At 34.8% G+C, this 26,389-nt stretch overlaps 1 protein-coding gene and 2 pseudogenes across 1 annotated transcript; all 3 read right to left on the minus strand.

Moving 5' to 3' along the window:
• Window positions 1-2,764: 2,764 nt before the first annotated feature.
• On the minus strand, window positions 2,765-3,747 carry LOC143649298 (olfactory receptor 5AP2-like; annotated as a pseudogene).
• Window positions 3,748-14,782: 11,035 nt separating this feature from the next.
• On the minus strand, window positions 14,783-18,672 carry LOC143649299 (olfactory receptor 5L1-like). Its single transcript, XM_077119430.1, has 2 exons — window positions 18,649-18,672; window positions 14,783-15,970 (listed from the first exon to the last, which is right to left on the minus strand). The coding sequence occupies exons 1-2, from the start codon at window positions 18,670-18,672 to the stop codon at window positions 15,038-15,040; spliced, it is 957 nt and encodes a 318-aa protein (XP_076975545.1). The 3' UTR covers window positions 14,783-15,037.
• A 4,067-nt stretch (window positions 18,673-22,739) lies between these two features.
• Window positions 22,740-23,684, minus strand: LOC143649300 (olfactory receptor 5L1-like; annotated as a pseudogene).
• Between the last annotated feature and the right edge of the window lie 2,705 nt (window positions 23,685-26,389).

The following is a 26,389-nucleotide window of genomic DNA, read 5'->3' on the forward strand; positions in this document are numbered from 1 at the left end:
TTGTGTAGAAGAAAGGATTATAGTAAGAGGTCCTGGCAATTAGAGTAGAGTTGAAGAAGATGACATCTTGCCTTGTTAGAGGGAATGAATTCCAGCATGCTTAGTTTATAAAGAACAAAGAGAAGAGCTTCAGGAAAATGCATCCCAGAATGTACTCCCATCACTTCCTCCAAAAAGATTTCCTTTCTTTCTTCCCCTTTTTCAGCTTGGAAAAAATGTGCTCAGGATCTGAGTATTTCATGCATGTTATTCAAAGAATCTGTACCATGTCTGAGGATCAAAATGAGAAATAAGCAAATGAATGATAAAATCAAAATCTCAAATGCCCAATTGATACAGTTTAAGCTTTAAAAGAAGAATTAATGTGAAATATGTTCAGCAGAAAATAAAATAAAGAAAAAAATACTGTTTACATTTTCTATTTATAATAACTTAAATTGCATCTGTTTGTGTATCTAAGAAATAAACTGGAACCTTATTCAAAACAAAAGTTTAATAGTGGTCATTTCTAAGTGTTTGGATATTAAGTAATCTTAATTTTATTTTGTTTGTATTATTTTATACCTGAAAAGGGTATTATAAATACATGCTGCATTAGAAATAAAAAAGAACAAAAAATAGACCTTTGTTTTCCAATAGCAGTTTGGTCATGACTGCTTATGGACTATAATTATGAGTATGCATTGCATGAGCATGTGTAGAGTATTGACATGTGTGCCTGTAGAGTGAACAGATTACTAAATTCATTTAAAATGACTTTATTCAAAAAATAAATTAAAATGGTTAAAATGACTTTATTCAAATAATGTCATTTTTGTATTTTGTTAATAATTTTCTTCATGGACCAGATTTTTTACTTAATCATACCATTATAAAACACTACAGGATAATCCTATCACATATCCAATGACTTAAGATAATTGCTTATGTTGTTCTTATTATAATCAATTACCAATTTATTCATTGTGAAAAACTTACATTTTCAGATGCCCAAATGCATTCATTTTGTTGTAGTTGTTGCTATGAAAGGAATATAGAGGCTTTCTTCATGATCCTTGGGATAAGAGGGTTGCATGATGTTGTCCATTCAAGTTGTCCTCCCTAATCTTATGCATTCCTTTATTGTACAAAATGAACTGAGTTTATTTTACATAAAAACATCTTAAGGATCAAATCGTTCATTAAAAACATGCAATAATGAGCATTTTGCCTTATATTACTGATTGAAAATGGTATTAAATAAAAATATTTCATTATCTCAAACATTTGTTTTCTTCTATAATCTCTAATATCTTAAGTGAAAATAGAATAATTTATACTATTCATAGGTTGTCTCTATCACTGTTTAAACCCTTTCCCATCTCAATGTACTGTACTAGAAGAAATTATTGAAAATATTCTTGATTATAAAACCTAAGCCTATGCATGCTATCTGAAATTGACATTATTTCCCATCTTTCACATACATGTGTAGGAAAAAAATATTCTTTACACTTTTTCTACATTTCCTTTTAAAGAGACTGAATTGAAAGCCTTTATACGGGGGAGGAAGCCAGGAATTGTTTTATTTTTTTGCTCCTGTTCTGATTTTAAGAAAATGATAAAGACAAACAAGAGTTTAAGATAAGAACTTGACCTTAGAATTGAAACTGATCTGCATTAACAGCTTGTGCTACTAATGACCTGCTAATTGTGTGTCACAATTCTGAAGATAATTAACCTTCTTAGGCCTCAGTATCCTTTCCTTTTAAAGAGAGATTTCAAACAATCTATTTCATTAGGGTATCTGATGTTTAGTTACAACCTCAGAAGATGTGGGTTATTATTACAGAAACAAATATGTCCAAAGAGAGCTTCCAAGAACATGCAGAGCCCTAACCTCTAACTGCTATCCAGTTTTGGCTATAGCCCTGGTGTGGGAAGAAAAGGTGTACTGTCCACACTATCATCTCATGAAAGGGGACCTCCAGGCTCACTACTCCTTTTAGAACTTGCTCACCAAAACTGCAGACTCCTGTCATAGATCCTATTGTTGGGCCAGGTTTGCAGCTCTCTGTCCATCTACTTTGGGACATGTTCCTCCTGATGCTCCCTTCACTCCTGGTTAGAGCTTAGCAAAGGTTTCCTCGTGGTTATCGATGCTGGTCCCACATTGTTATGTCTGCTGCCATGGCCAATTCCAGGAACCATGCTCTTCATCTAAGTTTCAGACTTTACATACACAAGAAGTGAGTTAAGATCATTAATCCAAGAAAATCTGATTTAATGTTATCCCATGTGACCCTAACCTCAGATCCATATTCTATTGAAATTCAGAATACAGGTTATAACCTGAAAATTGAAGGATGACACAGCAAAAAACATGCAAGTTTACTGTTTGAGCAATGCTTCTTAGCGTGAGTAGAATTTTAAAAATTGAACTATAATGTGCACATACATTCACAGAAACAAAAATTAATTGGAAAAGAGATTCAGTGAATTGTACTTAATCTCTTTTGCAGAAAAGGGGTTATAGTTTTTCCATGGCTTATGCAATATTGGGACTAATCTTGGTGTAAGGATAAGGTAAGAAGAGACAGTATGTAAGAATATGAAATATAGGAGACAAAATGAAGGATGTATGTGCCCCTAAAATAAATATTTTAAATTTCAACACTAAAATGATAGACATAATGTAAGTGATATGAGAATGTGTTGTCTTGGGTTTTATGCCCTGGACCCACTCTTTGGTTGGGGCTTCATTATTTGCAGATTTGGGAAACTTTCACATTAAATGGACTTTTCCATCAATTTTCATAACAGAAGCAACAGACATTTTTGAAAGTTTGTCAGGTCCAGTTTCATTCCTTACTAAGAAAGCAATTTCCTTCCTAAGAAAGCTGATCATTTTTCTAAAGGCATTTTGGATATCTTTGTTCTTTAGACTGTAAATCATAAGATTCAACATAGATATAATTAATGATTAGAAAACAGAGGTCACTGAGTGACGTATGCTGGGGCACAAAATATAAGAATATTAGGGTTCCATTGTATATAGTGACTATGATCATATGGGAATTCCAGGTGGAGAAGCCTTTCATTTTTCCCTTGGCAGGGACCATCTTGAACATAGCTGTGATGATATAGACACAAGAAAAAAGACCTGTTAGAAGACAGATAATTTCAACCAAACCAACAAAGACCACCAGAACAATAACATGCATGTAAATGTCAGCACAGGACAGAGAGAATAATGGGGAGATATCACAAAAGAAGTGGTTAATTTCTTTAGAGCAGATGGATGACATTAATATTGTGAATAATTGAGCTAATGATGTCCTGCAAAAATGCTTCAATTGCAAGCTGGCAACCAACTATCTTGGACATAATAACAGTGTAAAGCAGTGGGGTGTGTATTGCTATGTATTGTTATAAGCTATGGTGGCCAACAAGAAAGATTCTGCACCAACCAAAGAATAGAAAAATGCAACTGTGCAGCACATCCATTGAAATAAATGGTTTTCTTATCAGCAATCAAGTCCATAAGTAATTTGGGAGCAGTAACAGAAGAATGACCTGCATCTATTAAGGACAATATGCAGAGGAAAAAATACATAGGTGTGTGCAAATAAGAACTGGTTGTAAACAAAAAATATCCCACAATTCTTCATCAGGGTCAATGAGTAGATGGAAAAAAATCACAGCAAAAAGAAAACTCTGAAGTTCTGGGTGGTCACAAAATCCTAGGAGAAACAATTCAGTCTTCATAGTTCTATTCCCCTCCTCCATCTCTCTTCAGTGATCCTGAATTTATGGAGTCATGACAGAGCAATGATGATAATATTAATAATAACCTAGACTCTAACTAAAGGAAAAAAAAATAAAAGAAATAGAACAGTAGTCCTAAATTCACTTGGGCATCCTAATAACATCTTGGCATGTGGCACAATGCCTAAATTTTCAGAAATTTCAACAGTGTAATCCTTTATTCATAAACTAAACTGGTCAACTTGACACTCCTTATTCTTCAAATTTTTGGCTTTCATGATAAATGGCACCACCATTTTATGATAAATGGCACCATCAGTTATGAACTCTAAATCTAGGTTTCTTCCTTGATTTTTTTCAACAGTCTTTTTCACTATGTGCAATGCATCAACAATTCCACAACTAAAATATCCCATCTCTGTCCAATCTACCCAATCCCAACACCACATGAGTCAATGCCTGCTTCATTGCAGTTCTAGACTCTTGTCCAAGCCTCGTTACCATATTCCCCATGTCTGATCTTATCTGATACAATTCATTTTGCCCTCATCTGCCACCCTCTGGTAACACAAATGCCCTAAAAGCTTGCCTTCATCTCTGCAGCAAGTAGCACAGAAGTTCAAACCATAACATTCACAACAATCAACCAAATAAGAGGAGTCCTTGTTGAATGACTTCCCATTTCCATACTTTTTGCCCCACTTCCAACTCGGGACCAATCTGAGAAGGCCAAATATAATCCCCAGACCATTATAGAGGACGGCATTTTCATCTACCTATATTATCACAGAACCTGATCTAACATTACTAAATCTTAAACATGATGCCCTTTCCCCAATTTTTTGCAGATTCTTAATAAGCCTAATGGTGCTTATTAAAATTACCTATAAAATTAGAATAAATAAACAGTTTGAGTAGTTTTTAATGCAGACCCTGAGAATGAAATATAATAATATAATGATTAAGAATTCCTTATTTATTATTCAACATTTATTTTTCTACTTTTGTTCTAGTTTCTGGCTGGCTAAATTAGAGTTCTAGGTAAGTGTGGCCTGGTAATTGCACTGGGTTGTATAATTATGCTATGAAAGAACCAGTATGGGAAACAAGAAATTGTATATTATTGGAGTACTAAATGTCTACAATAAATGTCTACAATAAACCTAGACTTCATAGAACAGTGAACTGAGAAGAGATAGCACAACCTAAAAAGAAGATTAAGTAGGTATCATTTTCTCCTGGCAGGTCACTGTGCTATGTTTGATACAGCAATATGAGCTGCAAACTAAGTTAAATTTTCTTTTAAGATATGTGGGCAGATTTAGCTATTTCAGCACAGTAACAGAGATTTATGATGTAGTGATTCAAAGCATAGACCATGGAGTCAGTATGTTTGGGTTTACATCCACTTTCTGCCACTTATTTGTGTGTCTGAGGACAGATTATTAATAAACCTATTGCTTAGTTTTTTGAAATTAAAGTATATTATTGTGGCACTAAGGTTGTGATGAGGATTAAATGGGTTAATACATATGAATTATTTTGAAGATGATTATCACACACCGATCAATTAGTATTAGTTATTATTATTGATACTGGACAAAGTTCATGGATTCTTCTACCTGACATGCTTAATAACCAATTCTTGAGACACCAGCATTTCAAACAGAGAAAGCATTTATTACTACACATGTGGCAGGAGACCAGACAGCCTAATGGCCCAAAATCTGTCTCCCCAAACAAAGGGGACTCCAGGTTTTTATGGTTTCTAGCAAAGGGAGATGAGGTCATTTACAAGAAAATAGTGAGTTTAAAGGTGAGAATAAAACAACATTACAACTTTAACATAACTTTTAACATAAGCTGAAAGGAGCTAAATATCCTTTAATGGCAGAGCCTAGCAGTGCCAAATAGCAGAGCTCAGCAGAGCCAAAAAGAAAACATTATTAGCATAGGTTAACATAGGAAGGCAGCACTATCTATCTTTCTATAGCAGAGCCCAGCAGATATAACGTACAAATGCAAAGGACTGAGGCTAGTTAATTACTATTTTCCTTAGTGTTGAGGCTTGTTAGAGAAAAACCAGACAAGGGGCATTATGGCTCTCATAGCCACTCAGGCACCAGGTACAATACAAGGGCTTTTAACAACCCCTCTGGGTGTCCAAAACTACTTCATCATAGTCTGGGGCTTCTCTGTGCTTCCCTTTGTCTGTTCCAAAATCTCAAAAGCAAAATGAATGTTTATATAATATTTCAGTAATTATTATAAATCCTAATTTCTTGGTTACATTATTCAACAATTGTGCCAAGATTGAGCTTAATATAAATACATATAATATTTATATTTATTATTAGTAAAATATAATTGGTTTACATTAATTTAATATATTAATCAAATATAAATATAAATATAATAATTTATATTATATAACTATAATTATATAATATAAATAAAATATTTATTATTTTAGTATCAATGAATATGTACTTTGTTCTCCTATAAAAGATTTATTTATAAAGATGGGATTTATAAAGATGAGGATGGAGATGGAAATACAAAATGATCACATGGAAGTGGGTGAAGGAATTTCAAAAGAAAGAGTAATTCTGAAAACAAAACCAAAAAGCCAGCAAGAAACAGAAAATGGGATTCTGTGACTTAAAATGGCCACCCTGAATACACTGCTTTCTGAAAGTTCAGAAACAACCATTTCAAATGATAGTAAGCAACAGAAAATATAGAGATCCAAAAACAAAGTTATATGATACAAGAGAATTTAGGAAACAAATACTATCCTTACAGACAATGAAAGCACCTTGAAAATCTTGCTTACACAACTGTTAAAAACTCTAAAATACTATTTTAAAAATGAGAAAAAGCATTAAGAAAATAGTAAAAAAAAAAGATGGGATTTAGAGCTCAAATTCAACATTTTGGATTTTTGTTTTCATCCTTAGGAAACTGCAACTTTCACAGAGTAGCATCCCATCCATCCTGTCTACAAAAATGGAAATAATGACTTTAAGCTGGACAAGGAGTGGAGCAATGGCCACTGCTGTGAAGGTGAGAGAGAAATGTAATTATACCCAGTATCCAGAAAGTAAAGTGCTTCCTTGTGCACCAACCATTATTTTGGTCGCTGTGAAGAACAACCCTTGGAAAAGTAAGTATTGAAGAGAAAGGCTCATTTTTAGGACTAATATTCAAATAAACTGGGGTCTGGGCCATGGGGGACACCCATATCTTCTGGAAGGTGGTTTTCAACCCAAACCCTTAGTTCTTATCACAGTATTGAATGCTAGGAAGAAACTGGTTACACAATTTACATAGAGTACTACTTTTAATGATCTTTCAAAGAAGTCATAAACTTACAGACTGAAAGAAATTTGTGGGATGTAGAAGGAAAATAGGAGAAGCCTAATAGAACAATGAAAGGAAACAAAGTTTAAGAACAAACAAAAGAGGAGCCAATTAATGTTCTTCTATACAATTATCAGCCAGCAAGAGAAGTTTCTGAAAACATCCAGGATGATGATGTATTTCTGATTCAAGTGCTCTGTATTGGGCCCAGCAGCTGCTTTTTAAACATTTTTTTCTATTCCATTTAAGTCAGACTCACTCCCCAGCTACAATGTTTTAACAAGTGTGTCAACTGTTGGTATCAGTTGCATTACCATAGGATAGAATAAACAATATGATATAAAAATTAGGTCAGCCTCAATTGCTATATAAATCAACTCTTTTTTAATAAGAAATAACAGCTAATGAAGATTGTGTTTACATGTTTATTTCTAATAGTCCATTAATGCTGACAGTTGCCCTTTGACTACAATGCACTAAATGTGCTTGTTTATTTTCATTGTTTTTATTACAAATATTTTGAGGCATATTACAATGTTACTGATATACACCTCAGTAAGCATTGACTGTATTTTCCCCATATAACATGTCATTTTCAAAACCTTACAATGCTGAATTGATTTGCCTCCCACATGCAAAAAGCACTCTTATATTTGTACATTTAGTCACCATCAGTTTTCACTCTAGGCATTGCTACATTATAACACCCACATCATAGTCTTTACCCTCTATCTTGCCTTCTGGTGTCATACATGTCGCCAGACCTCCTCCCTCAATGATATTCACACTCATCTTCATTCAGTGTACTTACAATACTGTGCTACCATCAGATAGATGATGAACATAGCAAAAGCAATAAGCCAAAGATAAATGTCAGTAAGCATGGGATGCGGGGGACAGCTATGGGATTCTTTGCAGAAGAAATGGACATGCCCTCCTATAGATTGTAGTGGTGATGTCATGGCGTGATTATACCAGGAACCATTGAGCTTTTAGTTAGTTTTGATTGTATGATGTCTGAATAAAACTGTTGAAAAATTAATAGAGAGATACAAGTGAGATAAAGAGAAAAAATGTGGAGACAGTTAAATCTATTCACTGTCAGTTGTGAAGTAAAGTGGTGCAGCCCTTCTGGGGGGCAGTGTGTGGCTCCACAGTAGGCTGAGATTGGTGCTGACATATTGAGGTAGTTTACAAGTTTAACCTCAGAATTATTGTATAACTTTATGAATTTATGTTTATCACCTCAGTATTATTGCTGTATAACTTTATGAATTTATGTGTATCACTTTATGAATTTTTTGTGTACTACTCTGTGTATTTGTGTGCATCACCCTATAAATTTATGCATTCATAAAGGAATATAATTGCAAGCTTTCTTAAAGGAAGAAAAGCAGAATGTATGCAGTGCTGTGAATCACCTCCAGGCTTACTCAAGCATATTTGAAGATATCAGTGTGCAAAGAGGGAGGCTTCCAGGCCTGTTTCTTGTCATGTTCAAGAGCTGCCCTTATCTCAGAAAAATGAGTTCAGCTAAGGGCCATTTAGTAACTCCTACCCTGCAAATTCTGTCTCTGTACTTTTCCAGTGTTTACCACTCATTCCCTTAGTAACTTCCACCTTGCTCACTAGCCTATACAATCTAGAAACAAAGACTATTCAGGGCTCAGACTTTGGATGGAGAGTCCTCTGGATCTGCTGGCAATAAAGTTTTAGCCACTTCTCAGAGGCTCAGGTGCTTTCATAGGGAAACAGAGCTTTCCCAACTTTATTTCAATCCTATAGTTAAGTGTATACTGGCAGAAAGTAAGAGTGGGAGAGGAATGGGCATTTGCAAACTGGTGTTTATGGTGGCAGTGATTTTGCAATGAATGGAGGTGAGCTAAGGGTACATCAATTAAAGACTAGAGGCGGGATCTGTGGTGTATACACACAATGGACTATTGAACAACTGCAAGAAAGAATTAAATTGTGAAGCATGCAACTATGTGAATGAACCTTGAGGACAGTAAGTTGGGTGAAATAAGCCAGAAATGAAAAGATGAATATTTTAATGCTTCACTAAAATGGGCTAACTATATATGTGAAGACTCTGAGAATTGAGCTCAAGAACATTAGGTTATCAGGTGAAGACCTGCAGTAAAGATTCCTAGATCGTAAGTTCTTACAGCAGTCACATCTGTTTCTGGAGATGTGACTGTTATTTCTAAATTATGAGATACTGAGCTCTTTGAGTATAACCTGGTCATTCTATGGAATTTTTGAGTGACACATGAAACAAAGCTAGAGTTCTGTAGCTATGAATGTCAGCATTACTCCATGCAGCAACTGTTAAAAACATTAAAGACTTACCAGACTTCATTAGAGATATTAATTAAGTGGATCTGGGTAAGACTAAAGTAAGTAAGACTAAAGAGTAAAGGATAATATTAAATGTATTTTGACATTTCAACTGCTGTGTGAGACCAGAGGAAGGGATACTTATTGAAAGTAAAATTTATATTTTTGGTAGCACACTAATTTTTTTTAGTATTTGTTCTTCCTCTTATTTGTTTATTTTCTAATCCATATTTTTTACTAATCTGTCCATACTGTTGATAAAAGGGGCATCAGGCACAAGGTTTTCACATACATAGTCACATTGTGAAAACTATATCATTATGCAATCATCTTCAAGGAACATGGCTACTGGAATACAGCTTTACAATTTCAGACACTTCCCTCTAGTCACTCTAATACATCTTAAACTAAAAAGGGGATATCTATATAATGTGTAAGAATAACCTCCAGGATAACCTCTTGACTGTTTGAAATTTGTCAGCCACTGACACTATTTTGTCTTATTTCTCTCTTCCATCTTTTGGTCAAGGTTTTCTCAATCTCTGGATGCTGAGTCCCAACTCATTCAATAATTTCCATCCCATGTTGCCAGGGAGGTTTACACCCCTGGGAGTCATGTCCCATGTAGAGAAGAAGAGGGCAGTGAGTTTGCTTGCTGAGTTAGCTAAGAGAGGGAGAAAGAGAGAGAATACACATCTGAGCAACAAAAGAGATTCTCTGGGGGTGACTCTTAGGGCTAATTTTAAGTAGGATTAACCTATCCTTTGTGGAGTTAAGTTTCATAGGAACAAACCCTAAGATTTAGGGCTCTGTTTGTGGATTTGGTTGTCCCCACTGCTTGTAAGAATGTCAGGAATCTCAGTCTTTATTGTCTATCCTTCCTTCTGATTTCATATGTGCCCCTAGTCCTTCTTCCTCTATCATTCTCACATTCAGCTAATAGCACACTAATTTAACCTGTAAGATCAGCTTATTTGAACACCATAATTACAAGTAACCATGAATAGGGAATGAGATATTGTTAGTTTGCTCATTTTTGCATGATGCTCTGATACATCTCAGAGTAAATTGGGCAAAAGATTAAAAAGTATTTACAAGTTTCCTTGAAGGCTGGGGAAAAAGGTGGAAATATGAAACTTCCACACCTGGGGAATATTTGATAATGTCACAAGCATTGAGTTTGCCCATTTGATGGGGAAGGCCCTATATTTTAGGGATTGCCCTTAAGGAACTTATTCCTGTGAAGGAGAAGCTAAGCCTACTTATGATAATGCCTAAGAGGCAACCCCAGTAAACCTCTTTTGGTGCTCAAATGTGACCTCTCTCTCTCTAAGACAACTTCACAGGCAAACTCACTGCCCTATCTTATGTAGAATATGAGTCCCAGGGGTGTAAATCTCCTTGGAAATGTGGAACATGATTCCCAGGGATAAGCCTGGCCCTGACATCATTCATGACAAAAATGGGGAAGATAAATGAAACAAAATAAAGTTTCAGTAGCTGAGAGTTTTCAAATAGAGTAAAGAGTTCTTTCTGGAGGTTATTCTTATGCAGTATATAGATATCCCTGTTCAGTTTTTCATGTACTGGAAACTATTGAGCTATAATCCAATAACCTTGATTCTTGAAGACAATTGAATAACTACAGAGATTTTAAGATATGAATATTTAAGCATTGTTCTAGTTTGCTAGCTTCCAGAATGCAATATACCAGACATAGAATGGATTTTATAAAGGGGAATTTAATTAGATGCTAGTTTACAGTTCCAAGGCCGAGAAAATGTCCCCATTAAAACAAGTCTATAGAAATGTCTATAGACATAAGGAAAGATACCAGGGAAAGATACCTTGGTTCAAGAAGGCTGATGAAGTTCAGGGTTTCTCTCTCAAGTGAGATGGGCACATGACAAACACAGTCAGAGTTTCTTTCTCATCTGGAAGGGCACGTGGCAAACACAGCATCATCTGCTAGCTTCCTCTCCTGGCTTCCTGTTTTATGAAGCTCTTCAGGAGGCCTTTTCCTTGTTCATCTCCAAAGGTCACTGGCTGGTAGACTCTGCTTCTCATGGCTATGTCATTCTGCTCTGCACTCTCTGAATCATTCATTCTCTAAAATGTTTCCTGTTTTATAAGACTTCAGAAACTAATCAAGTCCCACCCATATGGGTGGAAACATGTCACCTAATCCAGCTTAACAACCACTCTTGATTAAATCGCATCTCCAGGGAGATGATCTGATTACAGTATTGAATAGGGATTTTTCTGCCTTTACAAAATGGGATTTTGATTAAAACATGGCTTTTCTAGGAGGCATACATCCTTTCAAACCAGCACAAGTATGAAAGCATTGTGACTGACACTTCCTTTATCCAGTATGTGGACAAATGAGTAAGAAAAAAAAGGCAAAAAATAAATAAATAAGCAGCAGGGGATTTGGGGGATTAAGGGATATTTTGGGTATTCTTTTTTACTTTTATTTTAAATTTTGTTCTTATGCTTACATCTTTTGAGGCAATTAAATTATTCAAATGTCAATTATAATAAGGAATATATAGGTTTATGATGATACTGTGTAGTATATACTTTATATGATTATATCTCAATAAAAAATCATTGAAAAAGATTTGGGGATTTATGTCCTGTCTTATTCCAGGCACGTTTCCTTTCAGAACATCAGTTCCTTCATGAAAAATAAGTAAACATAAGGAGATGAGCCTTTAGAACACAATCCAGCTCTAATGTTTTACAATTGTGTCAGATTTCTTGCCATGTTAATAGTTTCTTTAATCTACCTTTTTACTACACTGCTATCAGCTTCAAATAATTTTCTAGTGGGAAAATCAAGTTTGACACTCAGAGACAAAAATGAAGAATTATAAAAATAAACAAATTCCAGAATTTATCAGAATTTATTTAAGCCATATCTTCTGTGTTCATAAGAGAAAATTTTGTCTCCCATAGGAAGTTTCCTCAGGAAAATGTAAGACCTTTTTGTCCTTTGCTTTGAGATTCTTGAAATCATTACTGTGATTCTACATATGCTCTCAGGGCCCTATACTCTGGTATCAAAAATCCCAAAGGGAAAGATGAATGAACAATTAAACTCTTCTACTCAGAAGTTGATTAAATACAGAATGAAATGATTTACTGTGCTTTTCTGCATCTTCTGAATGTCTAAAAAATTATATCTTGGCTGTCATTGAAAATTAGGTTATAATATTTGTTATATAATTTAGTTTAACTAGCTTAAAACAATTATTTCAAAATACAAATATTGGGATATTGTATATGAAGGGATAGTGGAATAAAGTGGGAGAAAGCAAGACATTTATCTAGATATACATTGAGAGAGAAAAAGATCCTGGCACTCAACCTGTCTAAAGAGAAAAATTGTGAAGGAAACTAAAGTCTCCAATATGTGCTATGGTATATTTTTAGCTGTCTCAAATTAATTTCTGGTAATCTATGGCCAGAACAGGTCAGGAAGTCTTCATTCAGCCAAAATGTTTATGTCACACACATTGGGCTGGGCACACTTCTAAGTACAAAACACAAGAGTTGGATAAAGTGAGATGGCATGAATGACTTTTGTCAAGTACAGAATAGTGAACGAAAGAAGGGAGAGACAAAAGTCTCAGTAAATTCCATGGAGATAGTAAACTGCAGTTCATACTTAAAGATGTGAAAATGATATTTGAAAGAGTCAGTTGTTAATGAATATATATATGGCTACCAAGAGATATTTGTTTTGGAACTAATATGGCCTTTAATTCCACTTCTAGGGGCATAAACTTGATTCCATGGTACAGAAGATATTTACCATTAGGTGTTTTGGTCATCTTTTGGTGACTAACTCATTTTTAAATGACTTAAACAACAATGGGTATTTATTCCTAATATGATTTAAAAAATCTGTATGTAGGGTGGGCCATGGTGGCTCAGCAGGCAGAGTTCTCACCTGTCATGCCAGAGACCCAGGTTTGTTTCCCGGTGCCTATATGCCAAAAAAAATAATTAATAATAAAATAAATAAAATAACAATCTGTATATAGCAGAGTTAACAGAGAATCCAACTATATTAAAAATATGCCATCAGGTATGTGTCTTCTAAAGACCTTAGTATTGTTTCCTACTTGATGTCTTAATTCTCAGGCAGACTTTCTCCTCTTCTTAGCAAAGAGAACTACAAATGTTTTTGCTTCAATGTACCTGAGGATAGACCTCAGCACAAGGAAACTTCTCTATGACAATACTTCTGAAAAAATCCTAGTTGTCTCACCAACTCAAATGAGACGAGAGTCCACCTATAAACCAATCACTGTGAGTCTTAGAGACAGCAGGTGATAGTTTCCCAAACCCAGAGTCAGGGCAGAGAATGAACCCTACTGAGAATGCAAGAGGTGTGGGCCTCTCCAGGAAAAATGGGATTGTATTTATAAGGAAGTAGGGAAAGCACATTGTCCCTTATAGTTTGTAAGTAATGAGGTGATTGTGATTGGATTATATATATATAAAATAAAATGGATTAAGGAAACTCAAGGAGGTACAGATATATCTCTTTGAAGATCACTCAATTTCAGTTCATTATTCTCAGAAAAGTGGAGGCTTTACTTGTAAAGTGAAATTGGGAAGGAAGAAGCATCTGATACTTGAAAGCTTTTACAAAGTTGAGTCTAACTCAAACTGCCTTTTTGCTAGAGTAAATTGAGTCTTTATACTCATTACCCCCATATCTCAGAAGGAGAAACAGGCAGATATTTACCCACACTAACAAGATACTCTGTGTCCTTGAAACCCTAATGACAAGGGCAAAGTAGATTTTGGATATTCCAAGTACATGATTTGTTCAAATAATGAAAAAATGAAAATGCAATGCAAAGCAAAAAGTAAAGGCAAAAGCAATAGTAATAATATCAGATAATTATTTAATCAATGACAACATACCAGTTATAGTACCAACAATTTAACATGCAATATTTATTTAATCATCATAATTTTATGATACAGCATATTTTAATTTTAGATATGAGAAATTTCTAAAATTTATAATTATAAACCTTGCAGTAGAAACATTTATAATGAAAAAGATAACCAAAATATGACTAAAATAATATTCACAAATACATAGAACCCATGGATAACTGAGTCCATAGTTTCAAAGAAAATGTAAGTAATATGAAATGAATGTACCTTCATTTAATGGAAGGAAAGTGAAATCAATGTATGATGGTTCACAAATTTTATTGTTATGAAGTCTTGTCTCCTGGGTTGTACTTTGTTAGACTTAGTATTGCCTAGACCTCAAGGGTTAAGACTTAAAAAACCATCCCAGATACCCATTCAAGGCACTTAAGAATTGCAGAAGAGCAGCGAAGCTGGTGGGTGCATTTTGAATTATGCCCAGTCCAATACTGGCTATTTAAAATAAGGATCAAGGCAACCGAACAATAAAAAGGGATGAATAGAACCTAAATACTAACATCCATTTCCCTTTACCATTTCATTGCCATCTACCCAAACAAAAGCTCCTCCCTAAAGCTCCAATTTGAAACTCTGAGTCTAGCTAAGGAGTCAGCCCTTGAAGGAGTCATTTGAACCCCATCATTTTCCTGAGAGCTTCTTTCACATCCTTGTTCCTCAGGCTATAGATAAGGGGGTTCAGCATGGGAATCACTACAGTATAGAACACGGTGGTTACTTTATCAGTTTCCAGACTGTAGTCAGAACTAGGCCTGCAATAAATGAAAAGGATTGTCCCATGGAAGACAACAATGGCTGTGAAGTGGGAAGCACAGGTGGAAAAGGCTTTGCGCCTTCCCTCTGCAGAGTTCATCTTCAGGATGGTGATGAGAATAAACAAATAGGAGGTGAAAATGATTATGATGGTGATGACCTCATTGAAAGTGGTCATAATGTACACAGCCAGTTCATTCATAGAAACATCAGAGCAGGCAAGAGATAAAAGAGGGGGTAAATCACAGAAGAAGTGGTTAATTACATTTGATCTATAGGATGGGATCTCAAGAGTTAAGCAGATGTGAACCAGAGAGCACACTATTCCACAGAGATAGCAGGCAGACACCAGTCCCAAAGAGAGCTTCCTGGACATGATAACCATGTACAGCAATGGGTTACAGATGGCCACATAGCGGTCATAGGCCATCACAGCCAGCAGGATGACCTCAGTAATTGCATAAGTACAAAATAAATAGAACTGTGTCATGCAACCCAGGAAGGAAATGGTTTTGTCTTTGCTTATAATATTGTCCAGCATCTTAGGCACAATGATGGTGGAGTAGCAGAAATCCACAAGGGACAAGTGGCTAAGGAAAAAGTACATGGGGGTGTGAAGCTGAGAGCTGAGTTGGATCACTGCAATCATGCCTAGATTGCCCATCACTGTGACTCCATAGATGAGAAGGAACATGAGGAAGAGGAAGACATTTAGCTCAGGAACATGTGATAATCCCAGGAGAATGAACTCTGACACAGTGCTGCAGTTTCCTTTCTCCACTTGCCACTATATTGCATGTTTGGGGAAAAGAATGAATTTTTTTGCTTGTAGGAAGTGAAAACAGTAGATTCATTTATTTCAGAGAAGTAGAACACACTGCTATCAAACAACATTTTAAAAGTTTAAGAAAAACATATTTGTCTAATAATAAAAGCATCAGATCCCTCAGCAGAAGTCATTGAACAAATATACTTTAGGCATCAGAAGAAATTTTAAATGGTGTTCAACTGTTATGTATCATGATAGGTTGACATAATCTATTAAATTTGGATGTTTGATGGATTTTGAAATGAATTCAATGATAAGATAAATAATCATTGGGAAATCAACTCATCTTACCTGAACAACTTATGAACTCTGTACAAATCAGGTTTACATCTATTGTGACAATTATGTCCATTAATAACATAAATTTAACCCAGAAGAGAGTTATTGAGATTCATGAAGATAATGTGATTTTGCTTTCAGTATGAAGCAAAATAAAAAAGGATAGTTAAATAACACTTAAAAATCTAATCATTTTTGCTTAAAAAATAAAATAATCTTACTATTTTTATTGATCAAGGCTAATAACAATTCAGAAAGCTTGAAAATCTGGTGGAAGCTTAACTGAAAACCATTAGGCAACATATACTTAAACTTTGAATCCCAAAACAGTACAAGCTAAGTAATATGTTTTTGAGGCAAGATAATAGTCTAAAATGAGAAAGGTTTTGTTATATTGACAAAAGTATAATAAAGAGCATGTTCAATGCTACATTGCAGCATTATTTATTATATTAACAGAAGGAAAACCTTACAGACAAAAATGGAGGAACTGTTAAAAGTGTTGTTTCTCATATCTATGATGAAAAATGATGCTATTTAGAATTACTTTGAAGATGGCTAATTTAAAACAAGATACCTAATAGCAGACATGATATATAGATGTAGATGTTGATGCAAATATATATGTAGATGTCTGAATAGAAAAATAGATATAATCTGCTGTTATTTAAAATTGGCTGCAATACATACTGATAAATATTTTATCCACATAAAAGGAAATAATGAAAACTTTCCCAAGTTATGTCAGAGAATAGGATGGGTGAATGTTGTGTATTCTGTATAAGTGAAAGCTGCCAAATAGACTTTTAAAGAAAAGAAATACAGTAATTGAGTAATTTTACTCTCTATCTTCCTTCCTACAAAGCATAAAAGGTACATACCTCCCTTCATAGACAGGTGTGCACTAAAATTGAGCTAAGACAGCCTGAACTAGCAACAAACCCAGCCTGAAATTTACCCTTATATTGGAGTAGATTTTAAAAAGTTGAATAAAGCATGGTTTTGCAATCATGGCTTTCTGAATCTGACTTAAAAAAAGACTTGTTTGCCTGCTCAAGAGATAAAAGAGGAAAATAAAAATGGAAACTTTTCTTTCCAATTTTCTATGCTGGTACAGGGAAACTGGACTATGTCAAGCCCAATAGAAATTTCAAAAGAATGCATTTCCTTTGTTGAGTCGAGAGAGTTCACATGTTCCTATGAGCAGTTTTTAAGCACATTAATTCAACCGGCAGAATGAGGGTGATAATTAGGAGCATCTTTATGGTCATCTTTACTAAATTCCATGAAGAACATTGGTGTGGAAGAAGGAGGAAAAAGGAGAGAGAAAAATGTTCTATCATTTACTTATAGCATGTATTCTTTCTTACACTAGTAGGCATTAGCCAATGTTTGGCATTACAGAATAAATTGCTCCAATGACAGGAGTGTTTCAAACCACAATTGCACAGGAATATAGGGTCTGTGAAAAAAATTCTCTAATTAAAGGAGATCTGAATTTGATATAATTTTAAAATTTTTTTTTACTTTGCTTAGAATATATATTCATTTTCATTTTTAAGTAATCCAAGTCAAGTTCTAGCTAACAAACTTGATGGACAAACATTTCCTTCTTGTTCCTGAAGAGGTCAAGATGTGCACACACTAGAGTGAGCGACTTTGTGTTCTAATTGAAGCTCATGGGAAATAGATCCCTTAAGTATCTCAAACAATTATTAATCTCCATGGAATACCAAAGTAACAAAGGTTAAAATAAAAATAAAACTAACTCTATAGATTTTATAAGAAAAACTAATTAACCTCTCTGGAATATCATAAGGAATTTAAAAATTACCCTAATCTGATAAACAACTATTTGCAACTAACCATCTCCTAAATTTCTTGCTGCATTATGCTATTCTACATCCTAGTATTTTTATGAGCCACAGCTCATATTATCATTCTGAAATTACACAAATATTTCTTATGAATGGGTCCCTTTCTCATAATATTATGAAACTTACCATCTTTCTTCAGACCATACTGTCTAAAGCAACACCAGAATTCCTTCAAACAGTGGAGAAGCAATTAGTCTCCTCATCAAAATACTATATTAAGAGCTTACATCTAGTGAGCACTTTTAAGTGACAGAACCAATACTAAATATTAGACAAGTATTCACTCATTTGGTTTTCCTAAAAATTCACAAATAGATCTGAAATATTATACAAGTTTTAAGAATTTAATCATCAAAATAACTGAACAAAAGATCACTTCAAAAGAGATGACTTAGGCACAGAAAGTTCTGACTTAGCTAAAGTCAAACATAAAGCATAATGCTGTTTTCCAGTTTTCTCATCCACATGTCTCTAACACACCTGGAGCCAGTGTTGGAGCTGCATTTTCCCTAATGAGTCTCTGATGCTGGGGAGCCATTAAATGGGACCATTTCAAGTATCGGGTCTAGGCATGCTTTTCTTTATAATGCCAACCTAGGCCATGGTGTTTGATCATATGCTTGTGTGTCCCTGAACATACTCAGTCTTTTCAAGTGTACAGGAGCAAATTTAACTTCAAGTAAAGCAGTTTTCATATTCTCAACTATCATATCATACATTCCTAAAGTTGATGTGCAAGAGAAAGCACCTGAAGTTGAAGAGTCATTCTGGTTCTTCTTCCTATTATCTCTTTCACAAATTACACTAGAAAATAAATGCCTTCACAAACATATGCGGTGATAATTTCCATAAGTAAAAACATGGACCACAACAAAAGAATAATTTGGAATTGTGCATGAGGCCTTCTTTCACCCTTAATTTTTCTATCAAGTCACCTTAAACTCCTGGGTAGGCTTTTTTCCTCTTGGTTTCACTTATATATAAATATCATTTCACTTATCCATAAGCTATATTATCCAATATATTATTATGTCTTAATGAACTGTTATTTTGTATATGAGTGAGGATTAAAGAAACCAGAAGTTTTTTCTTTTACTGTCAGTTATTTCTTCTTTAAAAATTCTTTCTTTCTCTATGTAGATCTTTTTCTGACCTATATTTGCTAATATGGCTTAAAATTTTGGATGTAAATGTGTCAAGAGAAGATCCAAGTGTTAAAACCAAAATGCCATCATGTATGTGTCTTTCCCTATTTCTCTATTATGCTTTCATCTTTGGTAATTTAATTCCAGACAGGCTTTGCCTTTTTCTTGGCAAAGAGAGCAAAAAGGAATTTTGATCTTCAAAGTGCCCACAGGATTGTCCTCAGCAGAAAGGAGCTCTGCTCATAGGTAATTCATTATTGCCCTAGTGTCTTTCCAGATACCAGTCACCTTGACTCTTGATAACTGGCCTTGACAGTTGCCCAAACTAAGTAGGTGGAAAGACAGTGACCCACCAAGATTACCAGGGAAACCTGAGATGCTATTAATAAAAGAATGAGAATGCATGCCATCCTCACTTGCTTGTAAGTAAGGAGGTGATTGTGGGGTGCACCAAAGAGAGAGCACACAATTCAAAAAACTGCAAGCCAATTTGGAGTCTTTCTTAGCCAACTGGTAACTGCCTCAGAAACCCCCAAGAAGGAAGATTCAGAGAGCAGCCCTGAGAGGTTCTCAATGGGGCTTATAAAGGCAAAAACTGCAAGCTTAACTACAGAAGCAGAAAAATGCTGTTAGTTCTTGCAAAATACGTCCCTTTCTTTTAGTTTCTTAACAATGATTTTTGTTCAATTTTTAACTCTTGGGGACTTTCCACACTGGATCTTGTGACTCTGGATACCTTCTCCTTGCTTGGGCCTGATTGATTGCTCCTGACCCTCCGCAATGATCAGAATATATTAGATATAAAAATGCTTAAAGAAATGCAAGGAGAAACACTTTATCTCATTTTTAAACATGTTTGGGGAACATTGAGCATGGGTCAATTTTTCCAAAGAAACTGGGATAGTTACCCATGAAGTAACCCGATATGTAAAACTTTCTTTAAAGCTTGACTTAAAAGCTAGATCTAAAGAAACAGGTTGCCTTTTTTGCTAACAGCATAATGATAGGCCTTTAAGCTCCTCGCAATTTTTCAGTAAGATTGAAAGGCAGATACTTATCATTAGTAACATGACAGTAATTGCATGTCCTGGAGGTCTTAAAATGTTAAGATAAGGGGCCATTGTCAGATTTGGAGAAAAGATTGGATAGTAATTTGGCAAAATACTGGGATTTGACTACCTGAAAAGACTTCTTACATACAAAGTAGTTCAATATTATAAAGATCTCTGAAGAGTATACAGCTTTATATATTGATAATCTCCAATTCAGTGGGTCACACTAGGGGTTATTTGTTTCCAGGGGACATTTAAATTGAGATATTTTTGCTCATCACAAATATAGAGGCAGAGCAGTGCTGATACTGGCATTTAGTGCATAGAAGCCAAGGATATTGGTAAACATCCTACATGCACAAGATAGAAACCCACAGCAATGGATTCTCTAGTCCAAAATATCAGTAGTGTGAAGGCTTTAAAACCATTCTTCAGTTGAAGAAGCACAGGCTAAAGATTTTTCTTATCTTCATCATGAATGACAAGTTCCTGATGATATGGAAATCTTACCTCATTTAAAATATTTGAAAAGAAAAACAGTGCCATATTTTCATTTTGAGAGCACTGAAACCTATCTTTGAGCCAGTGTATATTCATTTATTTCATTGCAGTATGAGTAGCTATTTTTGTCAGGGATTGTGGCATATTTCTAAATGCTTAATGCATGAACAATGACCTCAAAATTTTTTTTATAGGAAAACTTTATTATAATATATCCCTCAACCAAGTTCTTAAAGATTTGTTAATATATTTGAGCCCTCCAGTAACTTCCTCAGGCTGGAAACATATTCCCAGCTCACATCTAAGAAAATTGAAGTTAAAGAGTTTAAGTATCTTGCTCAAATTCACTGATTAGAATCAGAACCTGGCCACAGTTGTTTAATGTCAAGACAAGTGATCTTCCCAATTCACTATAGCAACAAGGATCAATTCTGCATATAAATAATTGAATTTAATTAAAATGTAGCAATAAACAAATACTAAATTATATCTTATGGAAATGGGAAAATAATAGGTTATAATAGTGTAGGGACTCAGGAAATACAAGTTATTATTTCATTTTTAAAAGATAGGTGCATTAAACTTGAAATTGTTACTGCCACAACATACATAAATATCTTATATATCTTAATAACTGGAACTTGTAAATGCTGCTGCATTTAGAAGAAGGTTCTTTTTTGATATGCTTAACATATCTTTACAAATGAGGGCAGTATTTTGGATTGTGTAGGTGTTTGTATCAGAGAGGATTAAGGTGATTTCATACACATACACACAAACACATCAGTTTTGTAAAGAGGAAGCAGAGGGATATTTGAAGCTGCCTTCAATATTGCTGTGTTAAAGCCACAAGCCATCGAATGCTGACAAGCACCAGATGATGGAACAGGCATGGAATAGAGTGTCCCTTAGAGTCCCACGATGGCGTGAGACCCTGAAGGCAGCTTGATTTTGGCCCAGTGCTACCAACTTCAGATTTCCAGACTCCAGAACATTGAAAAATAAATTTCTATTGTCTCAGGCAACCCAAGACTTTGGTATTTGTTCAGGAGCCATAGTAAACGAATTACAGAGTAAGATTTGGAAATGCATAGAATAGTTCAAATAAAATGAGGCAGAACACAAAAACATTAACACAGTCATGGAAATTTTAAAAAGAAAGGAAATGCATTTCCTGATGTTGTTTAATCAAGAATCAATGTGAAATATGGAACAAAAAGTAAAAGCAAAACCAATATTAATAACAGCATCTAGTGCACTTGTAATTGATTTTTATATTTTAAAATAGCATCAGAGATTTAAGATAATTTAAATAAATTTCATTACAAATTTATTTTATAAGAAGGCTATTATTGTTATCTCCATTTTAAAGATGAGATATTTTTAAAATTTTCATAATTATAAACCTTATAAAATGGAAAAAATAGTAAAGAAAGAATAATAACTAGCCAAAATACCTAAAGATAACACCCATCAATATAAATAAGCACACAGGAAATTCCTTGAAAGAAGAATGAAGTCAATTCAAAACAATGAGTTAGATATATTTAGGATTATAAAAATAAATCTCTTTTTGTGAATTTGTTAGAGATATATTTGTGTTACCTGAAATCAAAACCTTGAAGCATAACATTACCATCCATAAAGCCACTTAAAACACTTATGGATGAGAGAAGTGAAATAAAGTTGACAGGCATTTTTCCTTTGTGCTGACCAATTGAGAGGATTTTAAGAAGAATCTCAAGACAAGGAGTCATCAAAGAGTTATAAAGGGTCCCCTAAATTTTAATGTCCTTCCCAGTTTGCCATTTTATCCACATCTACCTAAACACACGCTACTACTTAAATCTTCACTTTGAAACCATAAGTACAACTAATAAATTTTTCCTGCAGAAAGCAATTTGAACCCCACCAGTTTCCTGAGAACCACTTTCACATCCTTGTTCAGCAGGCTATATAGATCAGGGGTTTCAGTGTGAGAATCACTGCTGTATAGAATACTGTGGCCACTTTATCAGTTTCCAGCCTGTAGTCAGAGCTAGGCCTGCAATAAAGGAAAAGGATCATTCCATGGAAGACAACCCTGAATGTGAAATGGGGAGCACAGGTGGAAAAAGCTTTGTGCCTTCCCTCGGCAGAGCACTTTCTCAGGATGGTGATGAGAGTGAACCTAAAGGAGGTGAAGATGATCATATGGTGATGATCTCATAGAAAGTGTCCACAATAAATAAGAGTAATTCATTCATAGATACATCAAAGCAAGCAAGGGATGAGAGGGGGTAAATCACAGAAGTGGTTACTCACATTTGATCTATAAGATGGGATCTCAAGGACTAAACAAATGTGAATCACAGAACACACTGCTCCACAGAAAGAGCAGGAAGACCCCAGTCCCAAACAGAGCTTCTGCAACATGACAACCATGTACAGTAGTGGGCAACAGATGGCCACAAGCAGTCATAGGCCATCATAGTCAGCAGGATGACCTCAGTGACCACACACGTGCAAAACAAGAATAATTGCATGGTGCATCCCAGGAAGGAAATGGCTTTGTCATTGCTTATGATATTGGCCAGCATCTTAGACACAATGATGGTGGAGTAGCAGAAATCTACAAGGGTCAAGTGGCTAAGGAAAAAGCACATGGGGGTGTGAAGCTGAGAGCTGACCTGGATCACTGTGACCATGCCTAGGTTGCCCATCACTGTGACTCATAGATGAGAAGGAACATGAGGAAGAGGAAGATGCTCAGCTCAGGGAGGTCTGATAATCCCAGGAGAATGAATCCTGAAATAGTGCTCCAGTTTTCCTTCTCCATTTTCACTATATTGCACGTTGAAGAAACCACATAACATTTTTGTCTATTTCCTAGGAACATACTAATGCAGGAAAAGTTATTTTATATTAACTTAAGACATATGGAGAATTGATATCAAACCCTGTTTATATAAGTTGTATGAAAAATAAAATTTTTAGTTTACTCCAATTGTGAACTATCACATTGGAGTCCACTGATCAAAAATAAATTTAGCATACAGAGAAGCCATACTGGTGGCTCCACATTTATTACCACAATAGAATCGGGAAGTTCTGTGAGGTTAGATGGTTTGTTGGACTTGAAGTAGATCCGATGACATGCTTAACACCCCATGAAAATAAACACATCCATTCTCTGAAAAACGTAATAAGCTCTATACAGTCATAGCTATTATGATACCATATAACTTATCTTTTTTCATTCATTCTATCAGTAACAAAATTTACCCAGGTAAGCTTCTTTGCAACCCTGTTGTTGGAGAATCTGAGATCACAGACTGTAGGAGGAGTACACACTCAACTTTACATGTGTGCAATGCAAATAAATTGAAGAGAGGGTAGACTAGAAATCATATAACCTAGAATTTTTTCCATATCTTGGACTAAACTGCAAGAAATAGAAACAGAGAATGGTTCTGAAGTTAGATTTACTCATCTACTTAATAAAAAACATGGATTATTTGCCTGCCCCAGAGAAAAAATGAGTAATGTGAACTTAAAAACTATTCTTCCGAATTTTCTAGGCCAATAGTAGAAAACCAAGTTGTAGCAAACACGATAGAAAGTTCAAAAGAATACATTTCCTTTCTTGAGCAGTGATAGGACCCAAGTCCACGACTCCCTATGATCAACTCATGAGCACCTTACTTCAACCTTAAGAGTTAGTATGACATGTAAGGAGCATCTCCTTGGTCATTTTTACTATATTCTATGAAGGAAATTGGTGTAGAAGGAAAGGGGAAGGAGGAAAAAGGGAAAAAAGAAGAAAAATATATACCATTTTGTTCAAACCTGTATTCCTTCTTATGCTAGTAGATGCTATCCAATGTTTGTTGTTCAGATGAAATTGTGCCAATTTTTCACCGACTGTCTTGCCATAATATGAGTTCTGTTAAAAATGATCTAATTAGAAGCATTGAATTAGACATAATTTAAAGATAATTTTTGCTTATAAAGTACATTAATCTCTATTTTCAAGTTACTTGAGTCTAGTTCTAGCTAACAAACTTGATGGACAGAACTGTCCTTCCTAGTCCTGAAGATGTCAGGATGTATACAGATTAGAACTAAGATATTATACCTTAATTATCCTCCGAGGAACTGGGTATACTAAGTTCTCTAAACAACTATTATTCTCCATGGAATCAAATAAGTTAAAAATTAAAGCTAAAAATAACTCTATAGAGGATAAAAGATGCAATTAATCTCTGTGGCATATCATGAGGAAATATTTTTAATTCTAAATTGGGGCACAATTATTTAACATCACACATACCTCATTCCACATTTCCCAGTGCGTTATGGAATTCTGCATCTCAGTATTGTATATGTGAACCACAGTTCATAATATTCTGAAATTACATGAATAGTTCTAATGAACTTTCCCCTTCTTGTAATATTACAAAATCTCCTATCTTCCTGCAGACCATAAGGTTTAAAGCCACAACAGAATTCTTTCAAATACACAAAATATAATTGACTTTCTGGTAGAAAATTTATTTTAACAGCCTACACAACTGAGCTTCTTTTTTTGCATGGGCAGGCACTGGAATTGAACCCAGGTCCCCGGCATGGCAGGCGAGAACTCTGCCACTGAGCTACCATTGCACTGCTTACAACTGAGCACTTCTCATGTGCTAGACAAATATTCACTCATTTGATCTTAAAAACTCACCAACAGATCATAGCTATTATACATGATGAGAAGTTAATTATTATTATATCCGAACCCAGTGTCAACTCTACTTACTCACCTATTGTAGATGACTGAGACACAGGCAGATGTCAAGTTGAGTGATTTATTAAATGATAATTTTAAAAACTTGTTAAAATTTGGGCCATGTCAAAGCCAAGGCATCATGCTTACTTCTGGTTTTCTGATCCATATGGCCCAGCGCAAGTGCTAGGACTGCATTTACCCAAATGAATGTTTAGTTTGGCAGCCGTTAAATGAGAACCCTTCAAAAATATGTTAGGGATGTGCTGTTTTCATAATGTTAAACTGAGTCACAATGTTCCAACACATGTCTGCATATCCCTGGGTATACTCAAGGCATTTTCAAAGTATATCTGAACAGAAAGTAGTTCCATGTAAAGCTGTCTTCATATTTGCGACAATTATGTAACATGTTCCTAAAATTGATCTGCAAACAGAATGAATCCAACATTGAGAAATTCTGGTTCTTTCAACCAGCTTCCTTTTCCCAACTCATGAAAAAGATAAAGGTTTTAGCCAATTTATATGTGGTGAGAATCCCCATAAATAAAAACATGTAGAAAAAAAAGGGATAAGTTGGAAAATTGTTGTATGTGAGTCTTTCTTTTGTTTTGAATTCTTCAATCAAAGCATCTTAAACACATGTTTAGACTTTTGGTCTCATATATACTACTTTTAGGTCAAAGTATGTTCCTAAACTTGGAGTTCTTATTCTAAGATACTCTCAAGTTTGTCAGAAATTCAAAATATCAAATCCAACCTAAGCTTTA

This window comes from Tamandua tetradactyla, chromosome 11 (assembly GCF_023851605.1).
Source record: "Tamandua tetradactyla isolate mTamTet1 chromosome 11, mTamTet1.pri, whole genome shotgun sequence".
Taxonomy (NCBI): domain Eukaryota; kingdom Metazoa; phylum Chordata; class Mammalia; order Pilosa; family Myrmecophagidae; genus Tamandua; species Tamandua tetradactyla.

Excerpts from the sequence above, each read along its gene's own strand:
- LOC143649299 (XM_077119430.1), bottom strand. The coding sequence starts at position 18,672 with ATGCAGCTCCAACACTGGCTCCAG. Across the intron at positions 15,971-18,648 it reads AGCTCCAACACTGGCTCCAG|TGGCAAGTGGAGAAAGGAAA; the intron begins GTGTGTTAGAGA and ends CATGCAATATAG.